Here is a 2803-nt window from a genome sequence, read left to right on the forward strand (position 1 = left end):
TCTTAGAGCTTACACTACCAACCTAAATTCAACAATTTTGCCATTTTTTACTTTATATGGGAAATTTAAAAGAAATTGAAGACCAAATTAGGTGTGTGCTAAACTAGTAAGTGGTTTTATATATATATATATATATATATATATATATATATATATATATATATATATATATATATATATATATATATATATAAAAGTGAATATACCCATAAGGGTATATAAGCTTAGGTACCCAAACTCACCATACTACATCGTTTGTATCATATATAGACATTGTAATTGTCCAATGTTCTTATAATTCAACTTCTAACTTGAATTACTTCAAAGATTTTTATAAATTTCATATTTATCTTCCTCTTACATAATTGTCATTTTCAATAATAATATATATAGCCTAGTAAGTGTTCGACAAAAAGATGTGATGTAAGAGGAAGATAATAGTGAAAATTTAAAAATATTGAATATAAATCAAGTTAAGGATTGAAGTTTAACAATATTATAACGAATATATCAAACAAAACGACATATTATTATGAGTTTGGATACCTAAGCTTATATACCCTTAAGGGTATATTCACTTTTCCATATATATATATATATATATATATATATATATATATATATATATATATATATATATATATATATATATATATATATATATATGGGATTCTTAATCTGGTAACACGGGTTTGCTTTATTTTTCCTGTAGGAAACCATAACTTTTATTATGATGGCAACCAATAGTATATATTTTTTTCACGTTTATAATGACTGTGGTATGAGTGTGGTCAAGCGACTGTTTTTGTAAGGGATATTTTAATTTAATCAATCTTTTGAACTTTCAAACGGCAGCCATGGACCCCCATAATTTTTACTCCTCTACCAACCTCAGTTCCACCACTCCTATAAAAATCCCTAACATACAGATACCATTCATCCACCTCGAGCCATTTCCACTTCTCAAAATAATAATAAAAAAAATGGCTCCTCAAAGAACAATCGTCGACCAGGTTTCTGGCTGGCTCACTGTCTACGACGGCGGTTTTGTTGATCGGACATGGACAGGACCACCACAATTCAAGTTCATGTCTGATCCAGTCCCGCCACACCACAATTTCAACAATGGCGTTGCAACCCATGATCTGTTCACTCATCCAGATGCCGATCATCGCGTCAGGGTTTATCTCCCGGAGATACCCGACTCCGGAAAGCTTCCCATAATCCTACACTTTCATGGTGGAGGATTTTGCATCAGCCAGGCTGATTGGTTTATGTATTATAATACCTACACTCGTCTTTCACGTGAAGCTGGAGCCATCGTTGTCAGCACCTACCTTCGTCTTGCACCAGAGCACCGCCTCCCTGCCGCCATAGATGATGCCTACTCCACCCTTCTCTGGCTCCAAGATTTGGCCGATGAAAAAGTACACGAACCATGGCTGTCTTCTAAGGGAGACTTCAATCGTGTCTTCCTCATTGGAGACAGCTCCGGCGGGAACATTGTCCATCAGGTGGCCAAAAAGGCAGCCGGAGAAAACCTCCATCCACTTACACTCGCCGGAGCAATCCCCATCCACCCGGGGTTTCTCCGGTCAGAGAAAAGCAAGTCGGAGTTGGAAAAACCCGAGTCTCCGTTTCTGACTCTGGACATGTTGTATAAGTTTCTGAAACTGGGGTTGCCGATGGGAAGCACCAGAGACCACCCGATAACATGTCCGATGGGAGAGGTGCTGCAGGGAGTGGATTTGCCGCCGTATCTTCTGTGTGTGGCGGAGGAGGACTTGGTGATAGATACGGAGATGGAGTTTTACGAAGAGATGAAGAAAGCTGGGAAAAAGGTTGAGTTGTTGGTCAGTAATGGAGTTGGACATAGCTTTTATCTGAATAAGATCGCTATAGACGTGGACCCAAAAACCTCTGTGGAGACTCATAAATTGATCCAAGGAATCTCCGACTTCATTCGAAACCACTAATCAAATGTTTCCTGTTGTTGCATGTGCTATATATCTTTTCTCTCTTAGTTAATAAAATCTGGTTTTAATAATCATTAAATTTCGCGGTTTGGCCTTTTAGAATTTAAGTATCTTAATCAAGAGTTTAATAATGAAATTGGCTGTTTTTTCACTTTTGAATACATATATATCAAGGGATCTTCTTACATGATGGTTGTGAAAAGTGAAACGAGGGTTGTGAAAAGGTAACGACTTTTGAGGGTTTCCTTACTATTTAGTCCATTTGTTTTTACACCTTTTAACATTATTATAAATCAAATATCTTCCACATTTTACGTCTATAATCTTCCTACTTATTAGGCTACTCGGAATGTAGCGGGTAGCAGATATAGGAACGGATCCTGCACCTCGGAACACAACACCGTGCAAGAGGGCTTCCCGCCTTCTCTCTTCTAATTTGATTGGGTGATTTTTTTTTTCTTCCAACCGTAAGATTTGGAAATATATATATATATATATATATATATATATATATATATATATATATATATATAACCCTTAAGACCATCTGCAATTATCTTTAATTTTTCTCTCATAAATAAAATAAAAAATAAAGTAAATAGTGTTTCATTTTCAATTTTATTCTATTTTCTATCCTATTTTTTACCTCAAAAAGTATATTCCTAGAATATTTCATTTTTATAACTTATATATATTGTCAAATACACTCCTCTACTAATTAACCTTTATATTTATGATTAATTAATATCAATTAATATATAACATAATATTATAAATATTAAATATTGCATTTAAATTATAATTAGTATATAAAATAAACAACAAAT

The 2803-nt window shown here is 34.2% G+C and overlaps 1 protein-coding gene across 1 annotated transcript; it reads left to right on the forward strand.

The window, feature by feature from the left end:
* Positions 1-939: 939 nt before the first annotated feature.
* Positions 940-2161, forward strand: LOC145101512 (putative carboxylesterase 17). The gene has a single exon (XM_079038721.1). It carries the CDS (start codon positions 984-986, stop codon positions 1974-1976), a length of 993 nt encoding a protein of 330 aa, XP_078894847.1. The 5' UTR covers positions 940-983; the 3' UTR covers positions 1977-2161.
* The last annotated feature ends 642 nt before the right edge of the window (positions 2162-2803 follow it).

The sequence above is a fragment of the Lactuca serriola genome, chromosome 4, assembly GCF_051521515.1.
Source record: "Lactuca serriola cultivar US96UC23 chromosome 4, Lser_US96UC23_V15, whole genome shotgun sequence".
Taxonomy (NCBI): domain Eukaryota; kingdom Viridiplantae; phylum Streptophyta; class Magnoliopsida; order Asterales; family Asteraceae; genus Lactuca; species Lactuca serriola.

Coding starts and splice junctions, on each gene's coding strand:
- LOC145101512 (XM_079038721.1), top strand. CDS start 984: ATGGCTCCTCAAAGAACAATCGTCGACCAGGTTTCTGGCTGGCTCACT.